The following is a 27,687-nucleotide window of genomic DNA, read 5'->3' on the forward strand; positions in this document are numbered from 1 at the left end:
TAAATCCCCGGCAGGTCAGGTCACTCCATTTTATACAAAGATTTTACTCGTGATCCCTTGAATTGTCTTTGGTGCAGGGACTATGTCTTCTTCTGTTTTGCAAAGGACCTCATGCATACACTTGTCATGCTATATATATGATCATCTCTAACAGCAGGTGATAGTGTACTGATAATCTGGGTTTCAGAATATATTTTATTATGGAAAATCCCACTGACACAAATCCTGTTGCAATCTAAATCGGGAATGGAGCTAATTTCAGTCTACAATATGCACAATCGAACAAGTTAACACTGATTCCAACTCTCAGATCTTGGTTTCCTTTCTTGTATGAAATTGCATAATGGTTAGTTAGAAAAACAGCCCTTTTAATTCATTCTCTAGGTAATATGAAATGAAACTGAGATGGGAAGACACTCTTATGGATACACTATCAACTGTGCATGAAGGGATTTAGATGGAGTCACAGATCTCCCATGAATAGGAATCATGCCATTAAATCCCTATGGATCATAAATGAACATTTATCTCTAAGTAGACAGCTAGAGAAACTCTGACAGCACAAGGGCAGCACAATATCATTTCACAAGCTAAAAAATCCAAAGACTTGGAAATAATTGTTCGTGCCATGAGTTACTCAAATCTGCTATTGCACTTCCTTCCTAGCTTTTCACTGTATTTCTTAGTTCTCTTTTTCTGGGGAACTTACTTTGGTTTTAAGTCATATTTTATAGTGCAGCTCTTCCTTTTGAGGCAGCAGAGGCATTTTTATAACTTTAGATTGCAAGTCTTTGGAGGATTTAATCAATTCATTAGGTTATATGACGGCAGCTGTGCTACGGTGGACCCAGTCCTACTCCCACTGAAATCAACAAGTGTTTTGTGATTGATTTCAGTGGGAGCAAGATTTGGAATGAAAACAAATTTCAAAATCATGGAATTTCCCATGAAATGGAAATTTTGGTCCATACACAGTTGTACATGTGTTGAAATGCTGTTGTAACACAAAGTACCAGGAGGAGATGTGAGATTGGCACAAGGGAACCTTCCTAGAGAATTGCCTGACATTTATTTAGCCATTGATTTCATTTATAATTATAAGAGGGGGCAATTTTATAGGTTCCAATGACAGTTAGGCACCCAATTCTCAGTGAAAGTCAATGAGAGTTAGACACCTTTGTGCCTTTGCAAACATCCCACTAAGTGCCCATCTTGTGTTCTGCATTTGTGGTCAAAGTCTAAACATTAATAATCAATGTAATTGTAAGATCTGGGCTTAAATTGCAGCAAGGGAGGTTTAGGTTGGACATTAGGAAAAACTTCCTAACTGTCAGGGTGGTTAAGCACTGGAATAAATTGCCTAGGGAGGTTGTGGAATCTCCATCATTGGAGAATTTTAAGAGCAGGTTAGACAAACACCTGTCAGGGATGGTGTAGCTCTGTGGTGAAGCAGAGAAACAAAACAATGTGTGGTAGTTTTAGGGACAATACTGTTTTCTTTTTTCTTGCTCAGTTTTAGGAGAAAATGATTCTCTTTCTGAGTTCAGAGTAGCAGTCATTTAGTCTGTATCCGCAAAAAGAACAGGAGTACTTGTGGCACCTTAGAGACTAACACATTTATTTGAGCATAAGCTTTCGTGGGCTACAGCCCACTTCATCTGATGAAGTGGGCTGTAGCCCACAAAAGCTTATGCTCAAATAAATGTGTTAGTCTCTTTCTGAGTGTTTACCATTAATGCTTCTGTGTCCCATGGGAGATTTTCTGTGTACTTGAAAATTCAGAAGGCAGCATCTTGGCCCTTCAGAATTCTGGTTATGCAGCCTGAACCTTATGCTGTTCATTTAAAACACCAAAGCATAATATCTTGACAAATCACAGTAGGCTAATCTGGCTTTTACTGTACATCTAGCAGAAAGAGAACTGTTCTTTCCATGACCTGCAGTGAACATGGAATGGAGCAAATTTACAGAGAAATCGCATGAGTTTCCAAGGTTCAGATCTCTCAAGAGTCAAACAGTTATTCATTGTGAATTCATCTCTCAATGTGACAGATGGTTCTTCTTGCTGATCCAGGAAAGCAATCTTATTCAGAAAGCTTTTGAGCACATGCTTAAGCTCCAACTGATTCATTGCTTTCCTGATTTGAAGTCTCTGGGACTAATCTCCCACTGTGTCCCTGGAGTAAATTTGAGACATTAGGGGCAGATTTCTTAGAGGTAAAACTGTTTAGTAAAAAGCTGCTGTTATTGGTTTTTTTTTAAATTGAAAACAACCTGTGATTTGCAATGAGGAGGTGCAATTTCAAGACAGAGTCCAGCAGATCTTAACAGAACATATTCAGTGTCAGTGCTCCCTTGGGGCAAAGAAGAGCAGCAATGTGGCTGTATCATTTACACGGGAAGCCTCACACTTACTGAGTGCTGCCGGTGTGCTCAGTGCTGTGCAATGCACAGGGAAAGACATGAGATTTGTCCCAAGGGAATTGCACTGTATGGGATTATTTATTTACACAAACAATCCCATAGACATCTCTGCTACTACGTGAGTAGCCCAAGAAGGATTTGGACCTAAAGCAAGACAGACAATACAGGATAGACACAAAATATACTACCTGGCTGAATGAAGGCCCAAGTTTAAAGATTATAGTAGATCATAAAAGGGACCTTGAGAGGTCATCCAGTCCAGTCCCCTACACTCAAGACAGGACTAAGTATTATCTAGACCATCCCTGACAGGTGTTTGTCCAACCTGCTCTTAAAAATCTGCAGTGATGGAGATTCCACAACCTCCCTCAGCAATTTATTCCAGTGCTTAATCACCCTGACAATTAGGAAGTTTTTCATAATGTCCAACCTAAACCTCCCTCGCTGCAATTTAAGCCCATTGCTTCTTGTTCGATCCTCAAAGGTTAAGAAGAACAATTCTCCCTCCTCCTTGTAACAACCTTTTATTTACTTGAATGGTGATTGACAGCTATGTTGGATTCACAGAATAAGTATGTTTTAAGTAGAGATTAGAATAAAGTAAGTCTCTGTGTGGGTGTGTGTTTGTATGAGTGTGTGTGTGTGTGGGTCATTTAGAACATATATGGACATAAGGGGTGGCTTAGGACAAGAAACAAAGCTGAGTGAAAGGAGAAGTAGGGGGAAGGGTAGATTTGTGCTGAGCATGTACAGCAAGAGCAGGAGTAAGAGGAAACGATAGCAGCTATAAGCAGAAGCAGAATTGTGCAGAGCTTTTAAAGTGAGATGTGTGTCAGGTCGCAGGCCATTTGAACAACTATTTCTGCTGTGTTTCCCAGGTTGCCATCCACAGAATTATGGCAATTTTCCACTGTCCTCCATACAACAGGTGTGTATCACAATTTTGCTTGAAATGGACACAACATTCTGCATTCTGCATCTGACTCTATAACACTGAAAAGCTAGATGTATGTGTTTAGAAGGTACATAGTTCCAGTGGGGAGGGCCATGGGTCACCCCAGAGAAGAAGCTGGAAAAACCATGAACACAATGGCAAGTGTCAGTGAGAGATGAGTGGTGACCCCAGAGAGCAGTAGCAGAAGTTCCAAATTTGACATCCTGAACCTGGACATAAGTATCACAAAATTTATTTGGAGAGAAATTTAATGACTTTTTTTTAAAGGTATCAATGAATTTAAATAGTTTCTTCTCCCTTCTTCAAAACATCAGCACAGCCACAGGAAGAGGGGGAGAGGCAGGGCATGAGAACGTGCTTTTTGCTATGCCATTGATGTCGTCCTCAAAACATCTGCAGGACTCATGCATGCTTACCTCTTGGGTCATCTCACCATACATCTATACTTCCGAGGCCTACTCAATCCACCTAAACTGTTTATCACTTACACTCTTCCTCCTCCCATATGGCAGCACCTAACACTTGATCTTTATTACTTTTGTAATCATGTACCCATAGACACTCAGAGTAGACTTTAATAGATTTCTCTAAACAGGTGCTAAAGTGTCTCTTGGGGGAATGCATGATGCAATCTGAACTGTTGCCACATCCCACACAGCTGTGGGGCTCTTACAATTTATTTATATATTTATTTCTTCATTCCTGTGATGTGCACTTGTGCCTTGTTAACAATGTGCTTAGTTGAATAGGAAACATTTAGGTTCAGTGCTCAATTGTTTCCTGAAGAGAAGGTTCACTTTACAAAGTATCACTAAAATGCTCAAAAAAATCTATCCACATGCTTTGCAATCCATTGGTGAGGATTCGATTCAAATAAAGGGAAGTCTTTCCACTTACTTCCCTGGGCTTTGGATCAGGCTCTACTTGAGATGAGGAAAAATGTCCCCTATGGTCTAGAGTTATACAATTAAGTTAGTTATCCTCTACATTCTACACCAGGTTCAGTTAATCCAGTGTACATTTGGAGTACCTGACCGCCACTAAAATCATTGTACTTATTTTGGCATTACACCAGAGTAACTGAAATCAGAAGATAATCCTCTGTCTGAAAAGCTTTGAAGCTTTCTGAAAACTATTATTCCACACTTTTAAGTTGCAACCATTATAATAAATTGTCTTATACCATTCTCCCTGAATTGTTTTAACTCACATCATATCTTCATTCCACTAGCAAATCAGTGTGTCTTTTAATTTTGAAAGAGCAGAATAAGTGCTCTGTTAGCAGCTGCTAAGAAGCCACCCACAAAACATTTTCCTTGATACTCAGTATTCTCTTAGTCTGGAATTCAGAACAGGCATAAGTTTTCATGTCTGAAGTATGCTTGTATACACAGAGCATAAGCAACCACGGAAAATGAAATAATCAGGACTTGTTTTCAATAGATGATTATATAGAATTAGGCTACAGCCTTAAGGAGTCACGGTAACTGACACACAGTTTACTATGGCAGTGCCGTCTCTCTGTACAGAGACAAGCTGTGTTTAATGCCATGTCACATGGGTAATCCTAACTGGAACAAGGATTTGCCTATGACCCACTGACATGAAGTGGAACACAACTTGTTTCAGTCTACATAAACTAAAAAAAAGTCATGGTAATTGTTTTGCTAGCTTATTGCAACTCCTTAAGGTTATGATCTAACTTGACATAATTTTCTAATGAAAACAAGCCTTCAGCTGGGCTTCTGACATAGGGTCTGATCAAAATCCCATTGAAGTTAATGGGAGTTTTTCCAATGACTGCTAAGGGGCTGGATCAGGATGGGCCGGATTTGGCTATTCTCTCCTTGAGTAGTGCTCTACTCCACAAAATCAATGGAGCTATTTGAGGACTCACGTACTATTCAAGGTGAGCAAAGGTGGGAGAATCTGGCCCAATGTAAAAGCAACAGGATCTGGCCCTTAAGTAATTTGACTTCAGTGAAACTCCCCATGGATTTAGGTACTATTCAATGTAAGATTGCAGAAACCAGCCCTACTTTTTGGGGGGGGGGGCAGGGGAGCTTAATGACAGATATTCTATTATGTATCTTGAGCTAAAGCTATTTCATTATTAGTATAAATCATTTATATCAATTTCAGACCTAAAGTAAGACCTGTAGGGTATATGGTGCAATTTAACAGTAGGACAATTCCTTGAGAGTGGCATGGGCAGATAAATATGTAAAATCAGCCAGAACTATATTGTGCATTTACACTTTACAAATTATGAAGAGCCACCACTGTGGATATATGAACTATGTTATTGGCTGTAGCGTTGTTGTAGTTGTGTTGGTCACCCACCTTGTCTGTCTCATTATTCTAGACACGTCATTGCAAATGCATACAGAAAACTGAAAGAGCTTACTCCTATAATCCCCATAACCAACACAGTCCAGTTGCTCAAAACAAGAGAGAAGTTCTTTAATTTTAAGTAAAATGAAACATTATCACGTATCTGATCATTTTAAATGTACTAAAGATCGGGACAAACGATTTCATGCAACACACCAAGTAGTACAGAACATTTTATATAAGAAAAGAAATAAAGACACCCACTAAAAAGCTGTCAGTGTCAAATAATCACTTATTCTGCTGTTGTCGGCTTTCTACTATTTAAATGACAGGGTAATAGCTATCAATAGGAAAAACAAAACCATTCCACCAAATGCTTGTGAAACCTCGTAGAATTTTGTCACATAAAAATTTTTGTGTGTGACTGTGTGCTTTAGGCTTAGTGTTTCTCTTTCACATACAGACAATCCCATAAAGGAGAAGATGATTTGGGTTACTAGGAAAACAGTGTGCCTTCTCTTGATACATGCACACATCAATGGGATTTAAACCGCGTCTCTGTAGTTTGAGTGGATTTCAGGCTTGATGTCATATACCATGTTCAAAAGTTGTTTCATTACGTTTTCCATGTACTTCTGGAAGCTATTAGTGACGTCTCGGATTTTTTCTGTTGTTTGCTCTTCTATTTTAGTGGAGAGGTTACCTTGGGATCCCATTATCTACAAAGGCAAAACAAGAGAAACCCTATGAGCAAAATAAAGGCTTACATCACAGCTGTGTTTACTGTAGCCGGGGCAGCCTCTAAGAATGTCTTTCTATCCCCGAACATAAACATTATACAAACCTTTCACAATGCTTTGTAAGAGTCAGGTTTAAACTAGATTAAACCAGAAACATAATAAACAGGATTAATGGGAACTCTTTGGATACTCGTTAGCAATGGAACACATCCCCAGATAGTGCAGATTTCCAATGTCATTGTTGCATACAATGTTTACTCTACTAAGAGTTTTTTCTCTTCTATAACATTTTTTGAATATTTTCATTTTATTGATTAATCTACTATGTTCTATCACTGATGGGTTTGTTTGAGCTCACAAAATTAATGCAAACCATGGTTTTTGAAGTGTGGAAGATGGGAATGCTTCCTAATAAATAAATAAAATAAATGAAGCCTTCGTGTTTGCAAAGCACTGAAATGTCTTCAATAGTTACTGATGTATAAACCTCAATAGGCCTCATTTGAGGCCTTTTAATATTACATTTTCTTATCTGGCCAAATACCAGACAGCTTCTGGCACAGTAAATATCAGGACATTCGCTTCAAATGTATTTGTATCTTCCCTTCTTTCTAGACTAGCTGAACATTTCCACAAGGTTATGTTATAAACAGATGCACACATTCCAAATCTGTGACTTCATCCCCTCACTGCCCCAACTTCCTGTGAGTGTGCTTTCCTTATAGAAAAGTCCTAAAGAGTTTAATCGAAAATTATATTCCCTGCTGTAGGATGGTTCAGAAAACTTGGGAAAAGAAATGAATAGAAAATGATAGCCTATTAGATCTCTATAGAATCCAGTTGTTGTCATCAGTATTAAATTCTATAGAGCTTTTCCATATGAGTTTCAGTTTTTCTCTTGGCGGTTGCTGCCGATAATTCTAAAAATAGTGCAATATATAGTAGCTACCCATAGCTAAAGAGAACACCCTGTGAGTGTGATAAAGGAGCAATATATAGTATGAATTGTAGGTTTTGTGGTTCCAAGGCACACCCCTACTATTGTTTCAGTCCTGTGGTTCTCTCGAGCAGAGGCTACTTGTTGAGGCAAATTGTGTTGAGGTTTTGTGATGTGGTCCAATGGTCACAGATACAAGGGATGATATAGGTGAGCAGCAATTCTCCAAAAAGGGTCATATTTTTGGAGTTTAATGTACACAGCCTCATCATATATTATTGGAAAGTTTATTTTATGTGTATTTAGATGAGGTCTGATGTAGAGCTGTCAAGTGGTGCTGTAAGCCTGAAGGTGAAGTGAAATAATGGTACCCAAACTGAGTGTCTTTTTTTGCACAAGCGGCAAAGAGTTCTGTGGCACCGTATAGACTAACAAATGTATTGGAGCATGAGCTTTCGTGGGTGAATACCCACTTCGTAGGATGCATATGACTACATGCATCTGACAAAGTGGGTATTCACCCACGAAAGCTCATGCTCCAATACATTTGTTAGTCTATAAGGTGCCACAGAACTCTATGCCGCTTTTACAGATCCAGACTAACACGGCTACCCCTCTGATACTTGTTTTGCACAGTTCCAGAAATACTGTTTACGTTAATTTCAACACCTCAATGTGTTGTTTATTGGTCAAAGCTAGCAAATGACAATGTATTAAAAATATATATATATTGGTTTTGCATGGCCAAGTTTGTTTTTCTTTTCAGAAATGATGATACTGTTTAGCATGTGATAAAGAGAGTGAATATCAACATAAATGCAATACACTTACATGAAATGTTTTTGCATTGCATATTCTGAATTGTCAAAGTGTCTCACAAGTGATTATAGTAGTTTCCTATATTTTCAATTGAAATTTGCTGACCAGGTCAGTCTCTTGCTGAAGGTTGGGCACCAGTAGATTATGTGCCAATGGTTTATACTGCATAGTGGGTGGATATAAATGCACGTGAATTCCTAATGTAATGCGCTTCCATTTATGAGCTTTTGTACATACAATGTAGCAAATAGTTTGCCTGGTAGAAGGTTTTAATTGGTAATTGCCTATGTATGTAGTACAAGCCATTGAAATATACTAGAATCTAGCTTTTTAATTTAATTATGCACAGCTCAGTATTAATGTTAGAGATGACATGCTGGGCTTCAATCAAGTGCTCACTAAGTGGAAATGGCAATTTTGATATTAACATAGATCTAATCTATATCAAATTTAGAACAAGTTTGTATATGTCTACAAAATGAAAAATGGTGGTAGTGGTTGTGAGAATACTAACAATATACCTTGGGAATTTTACCTCCACAGGGAAATATATGAAGATGTGGAGGATACAAGTCCCTTAAAGCTTATATCCAAGAGAAAAAGACTTCCCACAAACATTGAAAAATGTGCTATTTGTCAAAAAAAATCAAAAGAATGCAAATCTGTCAGAAACCACTAGTGCTGCACAGAATTCTGTGATGCTGGCAGCAGAAGCCAGGAGAGATGAATTGTATTGGTGGAGACTGTATAAGTTTTCTAGTTTAGGTGATGTGCCACCAATATTCTATCACCACGGCTGCTTTTGGAAAAACACAAGCAAGTCAAATTTGCCACGTCAGAGATGTATTTGAACCCAGGAAAGAAAACAGACTCTGAATCTGAGCAGAGAGCATCAAATTCACGTGCTTCCATAGCCACCAGAGCAAGCACATCCTACCATGTTTGATCCTGGTGCATTGTTTACTTGAGAGAAACACACAAGAAAAATAAGAAATTTTGTAAGTTAGAAACATTTGAGAGAGCAACCAATGTAAGGGAGGCAGCATTTCAAAGAAGAGATGATGACATATTGCACAGACTGAGTGGAAGACTCGATTGCTAAGGATGCATTGTATCACTCAACATGCCTTTCTTCCTACTTATGTAAAATAAATCTTAAAGCAAAACCATCTAGGTACACTTATGACACGGCATTTTATCAGCTGATTGAAGAGATGACAATGATCTTATCTGAAACAAGAAGGCTCTTCTCTGGTCCAAGATGCTATAAAGATACAAAGCTCTACTTCTCCTAGATGTAGAAACTGCAAGCTATTCCAGTCCCAAGTTACAGGTAAGATTAGTTTCAGAGTAGCAGCCATGTTAGTCTGTATCCGCAAAAAAAACAGGTGTACTTGTGGCACCTTAAAGACTAACAAATTTATTTAAGCATGAGCTTTCGTGAGCTACAGCTCACTTCTTCGGATGCATAGAATGGAACACACAGACAGGGGATATTTATACATACAGAGAACATGAAAAGGTGGAAGTATGCATACCAACAGGCAGAGTCTAAGATTAGAAACAACATTGCAAACAACGTTGCGGTTTTTCAAACTCATTCCACGCACAGGATGGGCAAGGCATGTCTACCATCATTCTATGCAGTGCAATAACATTAGCTGATGGTATCTAAGCTGCTAGTCATCTGAAGCAGGAACTTAAGTCATCCAAATTTTTATAGATATTCTTCTGGTGAAGGAGCCTGATGAACAGCTTTCAAATGAACAAGTGGTTGTGCATAATGTTGCTTCAGTCCTTTGGTCTGAAATAGCCAAAATGAAATCCTCAGCATATTATCCAAAGCCAGGTGATTGCAGTTTACAGAGGTTATCTGCTTTTGTACCCCAATTAGTGCAGGACTTTGTCCTTTGGTTGCTGGCTAAAGAGGCATATAACTCAGCCTGCAATGTCATACCTCAGAAGACCATCAGAGGAGTTGCTTCTCAGTTGTGCAGTGCATAGTATTTAACGGTTCCAAAATTATCACACCATTACACATAAGCCTTGTTACACAGTTACACATGAGTTTGGGTCATGCAATTTAATTGACATACAACATCTTCAGGGATTCTGGATCAATTATGGTGAGCTAAGGCGATTCATGACTAATGCTGCAAAAACCGAAGTAGAAGACTCCAGGGAGGTGTGCTCATTCCAAATGGAATTGAACCACTTCATGCTGGTGGAAATCTCATCCATGAAGGAGATGTTAGTATAGTCATCAACACAGAGACCACTGATGGAAAGAATACCTTCCATTCAGTGGCCAGAGTGCTATTTCAAGAACAGACTGTAGCTAGCCCAGCATCATGGGAAATTCACTGAACCGTGGGAAAGAAAAGTCACTTAGTCTCCCCCGGTAATCAGAGTCTCTGATGCAGTGTGCAGCATTTGAAAAACTAGAACATGTCCAGAACTGACTTGCCATGAAAAAGTACTTGAGAAAATAAACTTTTGTTACCTACCAATGAACACTTCCGAGATTTCTCCTGGTATCTTTAAGACTACTACCTTGTGATGTCCTGCCAATACCAAATGATATTGGTAGCGTTCAACAAAGAAAAGCACCTACACAGCAGTTGCATATGCATCTATTGTGGATGCCAAGATAGCTGCCAGGGCCAGAGTCTCTCCTACAGTGCTGAAATATCAGCTACTCTAGGATAGCAGCATGTCATTTACACCAAGAATCAGCAGCTGTATGCTGTTGCTCGGCAAGTGAAATGGACTCTCTCAAATGAACTTGGTACCGATATGATTTTTACTCTGTGCTGTTTTATAGCATGTATTGGGAAATTCTGGGGAGATGCAGGATTGCTAGAGCTTCTTGTTGATTCTGTTGTGTATGCAGCTTGTACTGCAAATCAAATGTTTGCAGGTAAGCAATTCAGCTGTGTTCTACGGCTTGTGATTTTTGCATTTGAGGCACTGAATGCTCTATACAAATTTATTATTACATTTGGTTTTACTCTTTAGATTGCTATTGTGATGATTTGAGGTCACAAAGAAATCTGATTTTATGTCTTGAAATAGTACATAGAGTCATTAAACTACCAGAAACAAATGCAAATATTTCAAAGTGGTCTTTTTAACGTGTTGATAGTGTCATTGTTTTTTCTCATTTCTATGGTAATGGCACCACTTGACAGGTCCACATCATACCTCATTTTAAAGTAGACATAATAAGCTTTCAAATGATGCATATGTATGTAGAGAGGGTACATGAAGTCAACCAAATAAGTGGTCTCTTGCCGCTCACCTAATATCACCAAATTCATTTTCCTTGTGACTTCAGCCCAATTTTGGCCTTCAAAGATGACATGGTGAATGAATTAAGATTCTCCTTTAGAAGGATTTCCATTGAAATGATATTCATTTTCTAAGTAGCGTCTAGTAAGCAATTGGTCTATAATATAGAATTAAAACTTTTGCTAGTTTGAGAGAAATAAAAGGAAACAAAATTTTAAATGCCGGGAAGGGATTATTATTATCTGTAATAATTATTTTTCTGAGGATATTAATTAGCATTATATGTATCTTAACTTTGGGCTAAACCCTGAGGGCCTTTACTTGGGAAAGATCTAACTCCTTCCACATAATGAGCCATCTTCATAGAGAGAACTTTCTGCAGATTCAGGGTAGCTAGATGTTGTCTCCAAACCAAACCCATGGAAAATGCTCAAGAGCATTACTACGCACTTAGGCGGAGCCTCCTCCACACCAAGGACCCCTCCCCCTTAATTCACACCATAGGAAAAAATACAGTATTTTAAGTTAATTAATGATTGAATTTCTACCTGGATTTTTTCAAGTTCTTTCTTTTCTGCTACTGAGTTCCAAACCCTTCATATTATTGAACTTCATTCGATATTGTATTTAAATTATGATCTGTTTTGACTTTGAGGATTTTACACCAGTGTCAGACCAATGACTTCCATAGTGTTGCTCCTAATCTTACATCTGGTATGAATGAGATCAGCATCAGGCCTTGTATCTCCATAGGTAGGTGCCATACCTTAAGGATGTTGTGCAACCCCTTAATTGGAGTTTAAATTAACCAGGTAAATTGTGCACTTATTTACACCCCATTTCTTAGGCTTAATTCATTCATGTTTATCAAGCTCTTGGAGATCCTCATGTGGAAGAGCCATAGTATTATTTCACTATGAGAGAGAGTCTCAAAATTCAGCAATGGATTTTGTACATCCCAAAGTTAGAATCCGTGGGAGAGATTTGATTTAGTCTGTTACAAAGATAGGCCCATTTGGCAAATTGTGGATCCAGATCTGTGCTCAAATTTTGCACACTACTAAAGTGGATATTAGCAATTATCACTCTTATTCAACACTAATTGTTGTTTACTGTTATTGTTTATTATGGTCTGATATGTTGTGGCTGGGGTGTGAGTCAGCACAGAATTTAGTCCAACATGTCTCTAACGAGCCACATTCAAGATGCTAAGTACAATGGAAACTTTAAATGTGGCTGTAATAACTGTGGAATTATAAATGTTTGCATAGGAATACATGAGCCAGCACAATGAACTAGTTAGTGACCACTGCTCTGGCACTGACCTCCTTACTGCCCTCCAGGCTTGGGTTAATAATGTTGTCATTCTTCTGGGACAGACAAATATCCGACATAATGAGGTCAGGGAAAGTGAAGGAGAGCTGTAATGATTGTTTACAGCATGCTGGCATTGGAAGAGCTGTATGTGCTCTTGGCTTCTTGTGTAAACCGCTTCAATCCACAATCTACAGTATTAGCTCAATGTGCTAATTGTGGGTGTAATGAAAAAACTGTGCTCAAAGTGATACACAGAGAAATTTCTTTCTCCTTTGCTGTTTCAGACATCAGACGACAGATTTTCTCGTTCTGGCTTGAATGTAAAGGTGAACACATCTGAAAGATATTTTACCTTTTTTTAAATTGTCAGTAAAAATCTGAAATAGTATGTGCAGGACAAGTCTGCCTGCTTTACTGTGACATTATCTCTTGGAGCTGACACTCTGGCTGAAGTGACAAGCTGATAAATTTGACTTCCTCTTCTCCTCCCTGCCCCATTCAGCTGTTGTAGCTTTAAACGGAATCAGACAAAAAGGAAGTCCAGTAAAGCAAAGAGATTAGTTTGTTATACCCCTTCATGAAAACAGCAAAGAAAATTGCAAAATGATGGAATATCTAAAATTTACTAAATTTTAGAAATTCAGGTGCAAAAATGCCAGCCAGATTACTGTTTTACTCTGAAAAATGTAATGAAAAATAAATCAGTTTTGAACAGATGTTGCTGTGTGCATAGTTGGAAGCTAAGATTAAATTATCAGAACTAGATAAATAATAGATTTTTCATTTCACTGACAGTTTAAAAAAGTTAAAAAAAATTGTTTGGCTTGGACCAAAAATTAAAATTTTTCAACTTTTTGGCGAATCAAAAAGTTGAAAGAAAGATCATTTTGGATTTTTATGTATATAAACAAATTAAGGAAATTTTGCAATGGAAAGTCATTGCAAATGAAAAATTTTCCAAAACAAAACAAACAGGAGTACTTGTGGCACCTTAGAGACTAACAAATTTATTTCAGCATGAGCTTTCGTGAGCTAAAGCTCAGCTTTAGCTCACGAAAGCTCATGCTGAAATAAATTTGTTAGTCTCTAAGGTGCCACAAGTACTCCTGTTTTTTTTGTGGATACAGACTAACACGGCTGCTACTCCAAAACAAAACGTTCACATTTGATCAGAATTCTGTTGTTTGTTTGTTTGTTTTTTTGCAACCAAACTTTCATCACATAAACACAAACTTGTAAAACATTAGGGTGTTGCTGAATCTGCATTTTTTACTGAAAAAAGTTTTGCCTGTAAAATTTTGTCCAACACTATAAATGAATAAACACAATAACTTTTCAAAGGGCCTGACCTAAAGCCTTCTGAAGTCAGTGGAAAGATCCCCGTTGACATCAATAAGTCACTGCAGCTCCAACTCTTTAAATATTAGTTAGCAACCAAAATTGTACCTTACTCCAGCTTCTGCTCTGATGTTAATAGAAAATCTGCCTGGCATTAAAAAAGAGAAACTGAAGGTACTTTTTAAAAAATATGTGCATTATATATTTCCTAAGAGACGGGCCTGAATGATTCCCAGCATCTGAACTGTCCTGAATTTTAGAAAGTTTAGGTCCAAAGTCCCAGATCCAAAAGTCCCTGAAGTCTGTGAAAAGAGCGAAACTTTGCAGTCCAGCCCCATTGCTAATATTTTCAGTGAATAAGTAAATTTAGTCATTATGAATTTTTGGCCAGCTGATAGTGTACCCAGAGCCGTCTCTAGGCACCAGCGTTCCAAGCATGTGCTTGGGGCGGCCCTTTTCAAGGGGTGGCAGTTTTCTAGGGGCGGCACTCCGGCTTTTTTTTTTTTTTTTTTTGCTTTGGCAGCGGCACTCCACACCTCCCCCCCATTTTTTTTTGCTTGGGGCAGCAAAAAAACTGGAGCTGGCCCTGACTGTACTGTATGCAAACGATCTACAGTAAGGACCTAATACAATGCTTACTGAATCATTTCCTCCCCTTCTCTATTGACTTCCATAGACGTTGAGTCAGAACCCTCTGTGAAATATGTATGTAAGCTTCTTACTTACATTAGATTGTTTGTGCCTGAATTCCCTCTCCCTCTGTAACCTATAGTGGTCTATCTCTGCTATGGCTTCTTCTTTGGCTTGCTTCAGTCTCTTTCCCTTTCCTGGACAGAGAGAGGAAACATAGCATTACTTTGAAATTAGCATTGTGCCTGAAGAGATGGTTGTCTCTACACAGCATAGTTTTCCATGTCATGAATTCCCAGTAAAGTACTTGAGAGGTTTGATTGCATGCAGACTACTGGTAAGATTTTCAGGAGTGCCTAAATGATTTAGGGAACACAAGTTCCATTGAAAGCCAATAGAACTTGTGCTCCTAAGTCACTAAAGCACCAAACCTATGATATCAGGCCCTTCTTATCCACAGTACACAACAATCAAAAAAAGGTGCAGGTTTGTCAACAATATAGCATACGGTATTTTCAACTGAGTTCTTTATCACAACATAAATGACAATTTCTTATCACTGCTTCATGTTTAAATAAAATACTTATCTTTGTTTAATTGGCAACAGTAGCAACCAGAGAACAGGTCTGAGTTGTCACTGATTGGAAGAGATGTTATTCTGTAAGATTTGCTGTATTGATTCGCTGCCAGGAACCCTTCAGTCCACACCAACTGGATTCTATTAAATGCTGGCAAATTTCCAAGGCACTTTGAAGATACAGCTCAGCCACTAGCAAACTAAGTTGCAACATTTACATTTTACTGCCCGGCCCCCTTTCAATTTGTAAAATGCCCAGGTGGGTGATTAAGACACAGAGGACATCAAAGCAGCTTTTGTGCACTAATGTGTGGAAACATGAAAGTGATGGCAAAATCAAGATTATATTTATTTATTTATTACAGTAAAATCTTTGTTATCTGGAATGTTAAGAATGGGTGGGGGAGAGGGGAGTGCGGTCAGCGAAGAGTTATGCTTACCAATGGAATACCAATTTTCAAAGAGTTAGAATACAATAAAATTAATCAAGTATTAAATAGTATTACAGGTACTTACCAATCCAGTAGTAGTACTGCACTGCAGAGTGCTTGGTTTCTTGAAGCACTTAAGTGTATACGGGTAAAGTTTTCTATACAGGCGGTTATCTTATGACACTACATATCACTATGGGCAGCGCATGGCATACACCCAGATCACTAAAAATACACTTAACATTAAAACTCTACTGAACATAATTTAATCTTTGATGATTCAGAAGGCACTTCAGGATCTTGCAGTGCCTCAGGGTCATCAACATCATTTATCACTGTAGATGTAGAAAGTGTAGGAGATTGGGCTGAATCTCTAATGACCCTATGACACATCCTGGAAGCTGCTTTTTTTGAATAAATCCCTGATACCAGCTTGCTTACTTGTCTTCTGCCTCTTTTGCATAAAAGTAGAGTGCAGAATGTGCAATTGCATAACCTCTTGGGCAGTATACTAGTCCTGGATACTAGATTGAATCTTTGTGTTGGGACATATCAGAAATGCCGGTTAATAGAGCTTTCTGGTTGATAAAGCGACGGATAACACAGCTTTTACTGTATTATGCGAAGTGGCCCTTAGGTTGTAATAAAGACTAAGGCCCTGATTCTGAAATGACTTATGCACATGCTTAACTTTACACACTGTGAACAGTCACATTGATGTCAATGAGTACTCCCAGCATGTAAAATCATTGCAGAGTTGGATACGATATATGTAACTCCTGGGTCTGACAGGATGCTATGTGTAGGAGGAAAGAGAAAAAAATAGTAGAAACATGTTGCTTATGGAATTGGAACATGAAACAAGTGGTGAACTTGTGATAACTGCTGGAATTTGATGTTTATACGTGTATTTGTTTTATAGGATTTTGGCAAAATACGCCTAATCCCTACAGGATCCTACAAATTCTCCACAAACTATGGGAAACCAGCACTTTTCAGCTGAAGGAACCATAATTGCTGGAACTAGGGGTGCTGGTGGTGCTGCCATACCCCCTGGCTTGAAGTGGTTTCTATCATATACAAGGTTTACAGTTTGGTTCAATGGCTCTCAGCACCCCCACTATAAAAATTGCTTCCTTGGAGGGAGCTATAAAATGCTAGCTCTAAAGCTGATCTGCAATGGGGAAAAAGAAATGGGTTTGTCTTTTCTGTTTTTATATTTGGTCTTGTCCTGCCTGGAAGGCTCTAGGATGATTTATGAATTAATGAAATGATGATCTCACAAGCAAAGCACGATGACATTTTTCAGATGAAACTTTTTTTTTTTTGCCAAAAATTGTAGGTTCTGGTCAACCAAAACATTTTGTGAATTTGCATAAAATTTGCTGGATTGTTTTGGTAAAAAAAAATCCAAAAAATTGAAACATTTCATGTTGATGTTTTTAAAACAAAATGTTGAGATTTTTATTTGAAATGTCATTAAAATTGAAATTTTACTTCAGCTTTATTTAAAATAGGTAAAAGCCACTCAAATTAAGTATTTTGTTTCAGGCTGAGCAAAAATGATATTTTTTTACTTTTTCAGTTTGCCAGAAATATTTGTTTTGGGTTGACTTGAACCAATTGATTTTCAATTTTTGTTTCAGTTAGTGATCCAAAAAATCATTTGTTCACACACACCCAAGAGCCATGAGAGTGAACATTGGGCATTTAAGAAAGCAAGTCTTAGTCTGTTTAAAAGATCTTTTTTTTTTTTTTTTTTTTTTGGTTAACACCTATTCACAACTTTACACTTAATGCTTTGGAGCAAAAGATTCATCACATGCACACCCCTTCAATTAAAGTGTGAGAGTTTAAAAAGTTCCTTTTCTGAAACCCCCAGAAAAGTTCTCCAGCAAAAGCAGAGCGCTAAGAGTTGATGTTCCTCATATTTCTAAGATAAAACCAGCCAACCCCACAACCCCTCCCCCACTACCCTTAAATATGCCAGGCCTTTATACGTTATTAAGCGTTTTGATCAGCTTTAATCTGCTCTTACAGTGAAACTTGCCAAGAGATGTGCCACATTTTGAATCTATCCTACTAAAATTCCCCTGCATATAATCCTTAAATGCCATTTCTCACAGAGTCTGCTAGACACTAAAGGTCTGGTTCTAATGTCAGTTGCACCAGTGTAAATCAGGAGTAACTCCACTGAAATCACTGTTGTAAAACTGGTGTAAGTAAGAACACATTCAGGGCCTAACTATCCACTTTTGGTACATGATTCAGTTCAGACAACAGTGTCAGACTTGAGGCAATTGTTCATTTCTTCTGTTTTACAGCATGCTACCCTGGATTTGTTTCAGTTGTTCTGTACATATGAAGCCATATCAGATGTAACCGAGTAATATAACTCTCCTAGGGATAGCTCAAAAGCTAATCTGAAGTTTTCCAGAAAAAGTTCTTTTAATGGGTCTGGAACTCAAGAAAATTCTAAGTATAAATGACTGATCGAGTTAAATTATCTGCTCAGTGGGCAGGCCAGTCCCAAGTCACTACCAGTATTTCAGTTAACAGATTTAGAAGCAGAGAAATACCAAACACACTAAATTTCTTTTAAAGCTTCGTATTGATTTATGGGATACTTGACTCACTGAATGTGCTTATTGTAGGATTCAAGGAGAGATCAGGTGTGATTATATAAAGCCTTTATACAGAAGGAGCAATACACAGTGTATAACCTGGTGGATTTACTGAACATCAGCCCATCGTATGGAATGTTTTTCTGTTTACTTAATTACACTTGTCAGAGTCCACATGTCACTGGAGATTGCTAGGAGTTTGTAGAGAAGGACAGAGGATGGACTTTTTTTATCCATTTAAGCATAGATTGAATGACTCATGTAAATGCTCGAGATTGGCCTGAGGAACAGAATTTGGAGCTGGGATTGGGTCTTTATTTTGAAACACGACCTCTCTAAATTTGAAGGTCTTCAGGTCTGGGTTTCCAGTTAAAGCTTTATAGAGCTACCCCTTAATAATTAAATGAGGGTGCCAAATTCTCAGCAGGTGTAAACCCGCAGAGCTCCAATTGACTTTGATGGGAGCTGTGCTGATGTACATCACTCACAATCTGGGTTTGGATCTCGAGAACAAACTAAGCTACCCTTAAAGTCTGGGGGAGTTTCAAATTTGGGGTTCCACCTGGGGCCCATCTCTAGTACATTTGTTACACATTTGGTCACAAACAATCCCTCCTGACCCCATATTAAATAAACTAAGACACGTTACAGAATTGGATTTCTCTGGTTTTGGCAATTAATCTGTTGAAGGAAAAAAAAAAAAGCCCTGACATTGTTTTACTGGGTTCTAGTAAGTAAAATGTGTAAATATATATTGTATCTGCTGCCACACACTGGTTGTCACTTAACAGTGGCAGCCATTTAGTTTCTCCATGATACCATTGGTCATGGCACGCCAATGACTTTGTTTTGGTAGAGTTTTGGGTGACTTGCTGCTAGTGTACATTGCTGCCTATGGATGTGATAGTGCATATACTGCACCTGATTAAATTAAGTATTAACTAGATCTAAACCTGCTGTTTCACTAGAGGCAAGAGAAAATGAATGAATCAGTTTGTCTAACATTAACCTTTAGTGGGCTACCCTATCTGCACAACAAGTCTTGCTTTTCAAAGTTAGGCCTATTGTTCAGGGATACAGGAGACTTTATGGGTCAGATTCTCGTCTGGTGTAAATCAATGTAGCTCTGCTCAAGTCAGTGGATCTGGTCCTACATGTTTAGTGGTGGCACAAAACTGAAATTCAGTCAAGACTACTGAGAAGCGTCAGCTAGAAATAGCTGACGGCAGGGAGGCCAACTTGATGACAAAGAGAGATGTGCTATATTCATTTCAGGAGGTGCAAAAATAATCAATGAATATAGTGAAAATAATTTTGACATGGTGTGTGTGTATGTGTGTGTGTGTAAATGTATAATTATGCTGACTTGAAGTTTTGACCAAAAACCATAGCCACCAGCTTCAGCAACAACAAACAGATCTTCCACCAAGAGAATTTCATTGAAAGGGCACATTTACTGGGGGGAGGGGAGCATAGGCAGCAGAACAGAGCACTGGCTCTGCCCACTCCCCAGCCCCTCTCATCCACCTGTATGGGAAGGGACATAGCAGTTCTGCTGAAGCTGCTTCACCTTCTGTGATGCTCCCATCCCCTGCAACATGGTGCAGAGAGGGGGCTCTCTTACCCTTCTGCACTGCCATCATGCTGACCAGGCTGCAGTTTCACCTTTGGTGATTCGGTAGCCCTTTATTAGTCTTCATTTCCTCTATTCAGCTGGAAAGTATTGTTAAATAGCGTCAGGAAAAAAATGTACTCTTGGTGCAGTAGTTCTTTAATAGGAATATACTAGCCTTGATTAGTAAAATATTGGTGAGATATTTAGGACTGCTGCAGGTTTGCGAGGTCATGCATAAAAATTAAATCATGGTAAATTGGTTATTTCTGCAAATGCCACATTTTACTTTTGTCAAAAAAAAATGTGTATCTCGCTTTCCATTAAACTAAAGCTGCCTTGCTCAAATATGCTTTGAAATTTCAAATACATAATTGAGGATTCTCTGGTAAGTTTCTACATGTGAATGGCATGATTGTAATTTGCCAAGCACTAAAATGTTATTCTTTATATTAGTTTCAAGACCATATTAAATTGCCTGTTATGTAGGTATTTGGAATACTCATTTTGAGAGGATATGCTGCACTTTATAAAAATTTAATATATGTTAGTGGATCGGTATATGCATTTTTTATATTACATGAAATATATACCAGATATTAACCAAGAAAAGGCCAAATACATCATTTGTTTTTAAAAACTTATTTCTATTAGTGTTTCTTTTCTCTCTTGTTTTGTCCAACAGGCGCCTTGGTGGACTGACATCCCTGCTCTGACAATGCATATTTATTTTTGAGAGTTGGGTAATTATTAATGAAAATAAGGGAGGCAAGGCGGCAGAATTTTAAAGGGAGATTTGGGTTCAAAGGTCGTTTCTGGAATGTATGAAATGAGTTGGTAGTCTCATTCTAGGCTCCAGAGGACATTTGTTTATCCCTTTGCAAAATCCACTGGAGCAGTTGCACAACAGCTGTTTTTCAATGTAGGTCATATTTACAGGTAACATAGGAAGGGTTGCATTAGAACAGATAGGACAAGTTCACTGTTTTACTTTGCAACTAAGATCTGCTGATTGCCAACCTGTGAGCAGGATCTTCTGATGTTAACTGGTACAAATTGGCTTAGAGCTGGTGTTTTCTGAACTGAAACAGAATATTCTTGATTTGCTTTACAAATGACTATGTGCACAGGTTACCTGTTAAGTGATAATTATAACAGATACATTAGTATTTTTAAATGACTGTTTCAGAAATATTTGAGTTTTTTTGTTTACGTTCTATTTTATTTATTTCCAACCATGAGTCAAATTCTGCTGTCCTTTACATAGGTCTAAATCCAGAGTGATTCTTTTGAAGTTATTGAAATTATTCTGGATTTAGACTAGTATATCTGGTCTGTGTTAAATTACTGCTATGAAACACGGACATTCAAACAATGAATAAAAAACATAATGCTTTAAATTATGGTTCATAGAAGAATTCTGAAAATACCATGGGTAGACCACTGTTATATCAGCAAAAGCCCTAGTGTAGATGCAGCTATATTGGCAAAAGAATCTGATTGCTGGTATTCCTTATTTTGCTGGTATACCTTACTGTGCTGGTAAAAGCACATTTTTGCTGGTAAAAACTGTGTCTATACTAGGAAGTTTTTCTGGTATTGCTACACTAATAGAGCAATCTTTTCTAGTGTAGACTATACCTACACTACTCTAGCTATTCCTGCAAGGGAAGGAGAATACATTATACCCGTATAAAGCACCAGTTATATTGGTATAACTGTGTGCACACTAGGGGCTGTCCCAGTTTAATTATTACAGTAAAAAAAGCATCCCTCTAACCAAAATGACCATACACAATCTCTTTGTAAACTAGATCTTAGAAATCCCAAATGGGAATCTTGCTAAGGCCTGACCATTTAAATCATTGAGAGTTTTGTCATTTACACTAATAGGCACAGATTGCAATATTTAGCATACAGACAAAAATCTGTCCCACTTCTTTAGATTGTGAGTGAATCTGGTACTTCAAATTTGTCCTTTTTAGAGAAAGGTCTTATCTTTTGCCTTGTTTCTGATACTAAATAATAAAATAGTTCACGACAGGGACAGGTTCTATTTGTTTCTGCTTCACCAATAATTCTTAAAGAGAGGAGACAAACATAATTTGCTTAAAAATAATATAGATGAAGCAGGTACTTGATCAATATATATGTTTTGTAACTTTGACAAAACAATTGCTGGGTTTCTGTATTTCCAGACTCTAACACTAATCCCAGTGCCTCAGCGCTGTCAGAAGGACTTAGCTTTCTGATGTCAGTTTCTTGCTCCAAGGGGTTTGGAAGGTGTTTTAAGCTAAAAAGGCTCTGCGGATATCCCATGTGGTGTGGCAGTGGTTGAGGTGATGACAGTAAGAATGTATGTTCATGCACAGCAGAGTAAGTGCACCTGGCATCTTAGGTCCTGATTAAGTATGGGCACAGTTTAAGTGCATGTATATAATTATGCTTATCAATTATCTGGGTTCCTGATTTGGAAATATTCCTTTTGGCTGACTAATTTTTAAAAAAATGCCTCCAAATCAAAAGTAAGCAGCCACAAGCTTTAAGTTATCAAAATTAAGGGCCTAACTCTGGCAAAACTCACATTGACTTCATTTAGGGCTAGATAGTGGCGTTGACAGGTACAACACTTTTCCTGCTTCCCATTTGCTCTGCGGGATAGTAATTTGCATCTGGGCTAAACCAGCAGCAAATTGCAATACCTTCCAGGGCACCTCAGCTGCGTTGGCCAGGAAAAAGAACCCAAAATTTAAAAATAAATACTGCGGTTTTTATCTAATGAGTATTCAGTGGGAAAATACAATAAACCCAGGCCAGATACTTACTCTTTTTGGCTTCTTCTAGTTTGTCTTTGGCACGTTTTTCTGCCTGTAAAAGTTGCTGGATTCCCTGAGACTGGCTGGTCATGCTGATTTTTGGGTCTGTTGTGCCTTTGTAATAACTGGGAGTGCAAGGGAATTATATACCATCCCCTACCTCTTCATTTTGCGTTTTGTTGTGTCAACATTCGGTACAAGACTCACCCAATTTGCACCAGTCCAGCCTGCTTTGGGCAGATTTTTGTTGTGCAAGAACAACGAAGGGTGGAATCTGGAAAGCCACGCTGACTGGTTTTAGAGATACTCTCCTTCTCTAGGTCACACAATGCCTATAATGAGTTGATTAAAGCACTGTAGAAAATAAGGGAATGATGCTCCAAACTTACAGTACAGGAGGTTTATTTAAAAACAAATCTGCTGCTGAAGCAGAATTTAGTTGTTAAACTCTTGTTAGTGGGATCAGGAACAAAAAAGATTTTGATTTTCTGCAGTTTTCTTTTAATAGCAGTTTCCATGGGCACTATGTCAGAATAATAGGGCCAACAAAGTAGACCTGGGCCAATAAATAGAACTGTGCTTGTGCCTCTCTTTGTGTTTGCGTTCCCTGGAAATTTTAGCTTTACTGGCAGAAAATGAATTTCAAAGTTCCAAGCACAAGAATTTGCAGACATTAAAGTTTAAGCAAGCATGTGTAACCCACTGTTCAGAGTATGCCTTGCTGCATGCCTGGTTGTGTCTGATCCATAGAGACTGAGTGTGCTACAGCTACCTCTGAGGTGATTCAACCCTGTAGCTCGAGCTAGAGGCTTATGCTCATAACTTTGATGGTCTTGGGTTTGATTCCAGTTAACAAGCAAAATGATAGTCACACCCATGAGTGCCAATAGTGCATGCATGCTAATCTGCTTAGATCATGTGCCATTGTTTCTGTTCCCCGTTTCACCAGTCACAAGCAAGCCACACAGCTCAAATTTGGAATCTTTACAGTCAAGCACTGTAAAGTATTTGAAAAGATATTTGAATAACCAATCCTTCCATGCTTCCTCCATTCACCTGTGTAAGGGCTAGGGATCATTCGACATTGTGATTCAGTTGGTTTATTTAGCAGAATTAATGTCTCTGGTTCTTTCTGCTGTTGGCTCTTGCTCCAAGGCCCTTTCTTCTCTGGAGTTCCCCAGGGCAGCTGCTCTGTACTGCTTGCATGCTGCAAGGCTGTTATCTGGCCCTTGTGAGAAACTGCCTATTGTTGCTATGCAGCTCTCTTTTCCAAGGGGCTGCATGCTTGAGGGAGAATGGAAAGAGAGAAACCTCTTGTCCTATTTCTCTCTTTCACTGGGCTCCAAATGGCAGGAGCCCGGGGAGAGTGAAAAGGAGGTTGTTTCCTTTTGTCACTGCAATAGTGTAGAGTGGCTCTGCACACTGAATCTTACGCAGGGTGACCAGATGTCCCGATTTTGTAGGTACAGTCCTGATATTTGGGGCTTTGTCTTATATAGGTGCCAATTACCCCCCACCCCCTGTCCCGATTTTTCCCCCTTGCTATCTGGTCACTCTAATCTTACCCTGGGGAAGTATATATTGCCATATTGCTTCTCCCTCTCCCAGTTACCACATGAGATGAAGCCCATCTTGGGTTGAAATCACAAGCTGGTTATAGCTGTTCAAGACAACACTCATCAGACTATTTGTAGAGGATGTAGCTGCATATTTTTACAGTTAACTGTATCTTGTTCAGATAAAAAAATAAAGTGATGATCAACTGGACAAAGGGCATACACATTTGAGGTTCACACAATATGCGGTTCCACTAGTCATGCCCCAAATGTTCTTATCGGAGAGAGAAACAGAAGGTAAAAATGAACAGTGTTAGTCTCCATGGGTAAATGAAATTTGTTTTTAAAATTTGAAATAATTACTTTTTCAATTAAACAAGATGAGGAAGTGTTGTCAAGTTGCTCTCTTAAATCAAAGATTAATCCTGGGCAAATGATTTTGGGTGAGCAAATGTCTGTGCTTGTAAGAAATGTTAAAACGCTGCTACAAGGCTAAATTACCATATGGTGCCCTTGTCTCAAACAAAAATGTCAGTGATTTCCCCCCTAGATTTTAAGTACATTTCTCAGGGTTTTAGTTTGTTTTCATTGAATTTAAAAGGGATCTAACTGCATTAGCTCTTAGTGATGACTGAACATTTCACAATAAATAATATATTTGATACATTTCATTGTTCCCATTTGAAAATCCATCCACAAACAAATTACAAAATTCTGTCATGTTGTTCGTAATTATTTACAGTTTTCTTCATTTGATGTGCGAATTTCAAATAGTTCAAGTAATTCAAGTTTTGTCTGACCCATATATTACAATTTATAATTTAAATTGTAATGTATATAACTAACACTTAATACAGTGTGAATTTCTGAATTTACAATTGTAATATATTCACAATTCTTTTGCATAGACCTGCTTCAAATTTTGTAAAGTTCTGTGGGAAGACCAATAACGCCTGGCTTTACACTTCGGTTGTGGGTAAAGCCTACTGAATATGTGATTTCCAGAACTGCCTGCAGTGCAAATTCCAAAGATTACCTGATGGTGATGAGAAATTCAGACTATTTTGAGTGGGTGCTTCTGTGCATTCCATTTCACTGAAAATTAATTAAAATAAAGCATATTTTATCAAGAACGACAAAAACATAATGAGTAGATTCAATGAAAAACTTTTATGGGTAGCAGCCATTCACTCATTTCAACTCAGAGAGGGTTCCCGCTTCTGTCCTGTGAATGGAGCTGAGAAAGAGAAGCTGTTGTCAGGATTAAGAGGTTTATTTGTGGTCAGAGGGAGTTTAGTTTTAAAAAGAGACTCCTCTCTCCATGTAGCTGCCTGAGTCCTTTTCATCCATCTCTCTTGGCCTCCAGGACTTACTGCAGTTGTGCTTGGCTCTCCCTAGTGACAATGAAGGTAACTGGATCCAACTCTAAGGGTATGTCTACACTACCCGCCAGATCGATGGGTAGCGATCTATCTATCGGGGATTGATTTATCACATGTAGTGTAGATGCGATAAATCGATCCCTGATCACTCTCCCATCGACTGCTGAACTCCAGCTCGGCGAGAGGCAGAAGCAAAGTCGCCAGGGGAGCTGCGGTGTGCCGTGAGGATGCGAAGTAAGTAATTTTAATTAGATCTAAGATATGTTGATGTCAGCTACGCTATTCTCGTAGCTGAAGTTGCATATCTTAGATCGATCCCCCGCCTTCCCCGTAGACCAGGCCAAACACTTCCTCACCCTCAAACAGCCATTATGAAGAGTTATGTGAGGGATGAAAGATCTTGCAGTGAATGCTCCGCTGCTCATCTTCAGGTTAACCAGCAGCAACAGACACTGACTTAGACATTTCCAGTGTAGACACACGCTGTGCTGCTGATGTGTTCAGCAATATCTGTCTGCACCCAGGAGGTCAGGGTGTACGTTATACTACAGATGGCTAACAACTATTTTATTTTCAAAAACAATTGGCTTGGCCTATAACTCCTACTGAACTTTTCAAATGTGAAAACGACAACCTTTCAGTATAGCTGCCCTTTAAACTCACTGAGCAATAAAAGCAGGGCTGTAGCATCCTTTTATAGTGGTCTGTATCAGGGCAGCTGACCCATGAAATGCCACCAGGCTCAGCACTCCTGTTCCAGTCCAGGTGCTCCTTGTTTGGGCCAATTAAGAGTGTGGCTGCACACGGGGGGGGAGGGGGGGTTATGGGAGACACGGTGAGAAAGAGACTCAGAAGGGCAGAGCAGACTGGTTCAATCAGGAAGAGCAGGAGATGAGAGCTCCGAGAGGGACAAAGTGGTTCCTGGGAGAGGGCTGAAGGCAAGAGAACAGCAAGAGAGGTTTGTTGGCTGACATCTCCAAGCCACAGAACCAGGACTGAAGGCAGCAGTGGCAGCAGCAGGAGATAGGTTTTGGCTCTAAGCCAGCAAGGCAGAGCCCAGGGCTAGAGAGGGCTGAAGGAAGGGTGAGCAGAGTAGCAGCTTATTTGCTGAGGTCTCCTTACCAGAAAGGTGGGTTGCAAAGGAAGCACGAGAGGGCCCGGGGCAGTGAGAGATGCTCCCCAGGCAAGGCTGCTCTCAGCAGAGGGAGTTCCTGCTGGGAAGAGTGGGGTTGTACCCCAGCGGGAAAGGTTGTGGTTGTTGTCCAGCAGGGGACACAGGATGACTGAGAGAGCCCAGCTATGGTGAGTACAAAGCTGGGTTTTAAAGACTACGCATGCTGGGGGTGGGGGATAGGGACTGTGTTTTGGGGCTTTTGTCAACCAACTGTGATGGAGTGGAGGATAAATTCATATAGAGTTAGTGGGAACCCAAAAAGGAAACTGAGGCGAGGAGTCACTTGCAGGACTGCCACAAGGGAGCACCTAGGACAAGGCCACTCTTTTATATGGTCCAAGTATGCACAGACCGGTCTACATGCAAGAGGGTGGCAGGCAACACTTCTGCTAATGCGAGTTTGGTCTGACGGTCACCAATGTATTGTCTGTCTGCTGTGGTTGTTTCCCTGAGCACATGCATCTTTTAAAAAAACAAAATAAAACAGAACCCCCCCCACCTTTTTATATACTTTGAAAAAGCTTATTTAAAGAAAAAACAACCCAGCTACCATGACTACCAAGTGGCACACTTTGTTCAGGCTGTGCTTCAAAGCACCAGCCTTGATACAATGATGAAGCGCTAAAATCAGCGGTGTGTCAAAGAAGACAGCTGGGATGAATTTGTGTGTGTGTGCGTGTGCACTTTTTTGTTATGTTTTAAAGAGGCCTAAGCAAGGAAAAGTGCCGTG

The 27,687-nt window shown here is 39.0% G+C and overlaps 1 protein-coding gene across 13 annotated transcripts in view; it reads right to left on the reverse strand.

The window, feature by feature from the left end:
* Positions 1-5,907: 5,907 nt before the first annotated feature.
* The window catches only part of ATP6V1G3 (ATPase H+ transporting V1 subunit G3), a 70,273-nt gene continuing 48,493 nt past the window's right edge, over positions 5,908-27,687 (reverse strand). For 12 of the 13 annotated variants that reach the window (XM_039483807.1, XM_039483805.1, XM_039483806.1 and 9 more), the window contains 3 exons: positions 25,438-25,496; positions 14,882-14,982; positions 5,908-6,432 (listed from right to left, as the gene is read on the reverse strand). In XM_039483807.1, the coding sequence (XP_039339741.1) occupies positions 6,259-6,432; positions 14,882-14,982; positions 25,438-25,492 (330 nt within the window). In that variant the 5' untranslated portion in view covers positions 25,493-25,496 and the 3' untranslated portion in view covers positions 5,908-6,258. Of the gene's footprint in view, positions 6,433-14,881; positions 14,983-22,854; positions 22,949-25,437; positions 25,497-27,687 lie in introns of those variants that run through there. The other variant, XM_039483794.1, reaches the window with a different exon arrangement.

The sequence above is a fragment of the Mauremys reevesii genome, linkage group 8 (genome assembly GCF_016161935.1).
Source record: "Mauremys reevesii isolate NIE-2019 linkage group 8, ASM1616193v1, whole genome shotgun sequence".
In the NCBI taxonomy this organism is placed as follows: Eukaryota; Metazoa; Chordata; order Testudines; family Geoemydidae; genus Mauremys; species Mauremys reevesii.